Raw genomic sequence first — 2500 nt, 5'->3', positions numbered from 1 at the left:
CCATCTCACTCTCTCTCTCTCTGTTTCTTTATCTCTCTGTCTGTATGTCATATTAAAGTGATGTGAGTGATGTTTTCACACATTTGGTGTGTCTGTGTGTGTGTGTGTCTATGTGTGTGTATTTGTGTGTGCGTGTGTGTGTGTCTGTGTGTGTGTGTATGTGTGTGTGTGTGTTTAAACAGGAGAATCGCAGGGCAGAGCGGGCAGAACAGCAGCGTGTGAGAGCGGAGAAAGAGAGAGACAGACAGACCAGAATCGCAGTCAGTGACTGACGTGTTCAATAATCCCTAACCAAATGACGCTGTGACACTTTTCATTCCTCACATATAAAAAAATCATCTCATTTATGTTATTAATGTCACTTCTTTTTTCTGTTAATCTATTATTATATGATTATATAACAATGATGCAAACCAAAATACAGAAAAATAGTTTAAAATTACAGTCATTCCCTGGTCATTCCCTGCAAAATCAAATTTGAGATACACTGAATGAACTTTAAAACTTTAAAAGTCTTGAAAATCTTTTCTTGAAGTATCCTCAGTCTGAACTTCTCTCTCTCTCTCTCTCTCTCTCTCTCTCTCACTCTCTCTCTCAGGAGGAGCGACAGAGGAAAGAGGAAGAGGAGTTGAAAAAGCGAGCTGATGATGAGGCGAAGAAGAAGAAGGTTCTCTCTAACATGGGGGCACACTTTGGGGGCTACCTTGTAAAGGTCAGATGTCATGCATCATCATCATCATCATCTTTTTCTTCTTCTTCTTCTTCTTCTTCTTCATCATCATCATCGTTATCATCATCATCGTTATCATCATCATCATCATCATCATCATCTTCTTTTTCTTCTTCTTCTTCTTCTTCATTGTAGTCATCATTTTCATCATCATCATCATCATCAATTTCACCATCATCATTATCATCATCATCATCATCTTCTTCTTCTTCTTCTTCTTCTTCTTCATCATCATCATCATCATCATCTTCATCGTAGTCATCATCATCATCATCATCATCATATGCATGTGTCACACTCCATGCTTTTTGTTTATTATTTAAACAAAAGTGTGTGTGCGCGCGCGCGCGTGTGTGTGTGTGTGTGCGTGTGTGTGACAGGCAGAGCAGAGGAGAGGTGGGAAGAGACAAACAGGGAGAGAGATTAAGAAGAAAACTTTAGCAGAGAGACGCAAACCTCTTGCCATTGACAACCTCAGGGAGGATGGGCTCAGGTGAACACACACACACACACACAATATACACAAACACACACACACACACACCCAATACACACACACACACGTACACAGAAACACACATACACGCATATGTGTGCACACACTTTCCACTCACACACAGACACACACACACACACACGTACACAGAAACACACAGACCCACACACACACACACACTTTCTTATGCAAACAAACGTTCAGCTAGAGGAACTTTTACTTATATTTAAAACACACAGGCAGATACGTTTATGAGTGATAATCATTTATTCCTCCATCCCGGCCCTCTTCTCTGTGTGTGTGTCTGTATGTGTGTGTGTGTGTGTCTGTGTGTGTGTGTGTGTGTGTGTGTGTGTGTGCGTACACGTCAGAGAGCGTGCTAAAGAGATGTGGGAGTGGGTTTATCAGTTGGAGTCAGAGAAGTTTGACCTGATAGAGAAAATGAATAGACAGAAATATGAGGTGAGACACCTGTTTTACTATACTGTGTTAACATAAATATATAACCCTCTGTTTTAATATACTGTGTTAATATAAATATATAAGCCTCTGATTTAATAGACTGTATTAACATAAATATATAACCCTCTGTTTTATTATACTGTGTTAACTTGAATATATAACCCTCTGTTTTAATATACTGTATTAATATAAATATATAACCCTCTGATTTAATATACTGTATTAACATAAATATGTAACCCTCTGTTTTAATATACTGTATTAACAGAAATATATAACCCTCTGTTTTATTATTCTGTATTAATATAAATATATAACCCTCTGTTTTAATATACTGTATTAACATAAATATATAACTGTCTGATTTAATATACTGTATTAACATAAATATATAACCCTCTGATTTAATATACTGTATTAACATAAATATATAACCCCTCTGTTTTATTATTCTGTATTAATATAAATATATAACCCTCTGTTTTAATATACTGTATTAACATAAATATATAACTGTCTGATTTAATATACTGTATTAACAGAAATATATAACCCTCTGATTTAATATACGGTATTAACATAAATATATAACCCTCTGTTTTAACATACTGTATTAACATAAGTATATAAACCTTTGATTTAATATACTGTATTAACATAAATATATAACTGTCTGATTTAATATACTGTATTAACATAATATATAAGCCTCTGATTTAATATACTGTATTAGTATAAATATATAACCCTCTGATTTAATATACTGTATTACCATAAATATATAACCCTCTGATTTAATATACTGTATTAGT

At 34.6% G+C, this 2500-nt stretch overlaps 1 protein-coding gene across 1 annotated transcript in view; it reads left to right on the top strand.

Moving 5' to 3' along the window:
- The window catches only part of LOC115806624 (troponin T, slow skeletal muscle-like), a 5920-nt gene that overhangs the window by 2684 nt on the left and 736 nt on the right, over positions 1-2500 (top strand). Inside the window, exons 5-8 of the mRNA XM_030767446.1 lie at positions 183-260; positions 599-712; positions 1111-1223; positions 1598-1688. Of these exons, the coding sequence (XP_030623306.1) occupies positions 183-260; positions 599-712; positions 1111-1223; positions 1598-1688 (396 nt within the window). The remainder of the gene's footprint in view (positions 1-182; positions 261-598; positions 713-1110; positions 1224-1597; positions 1689-2500) is intronic.

This window comes from Chanos chanos, chromosome 3 (genome assembly GCF_902362185.1).
Source record: "Chanos chanos chromosome 3, fChaCha1.1, whole genome shotgun sequence".
Lineage (NCBI taxonomy): Eukaryota > Metazoa > Chordata > Actinopteri > Gonorynchiformes > Chanidae > Chanos > Chanos chanos.
The sequence above is the reverse complement of the archived record's forward strand: the minus strand, read 5'-3'. Positions and strand labels throughout refer to the sequence as shown.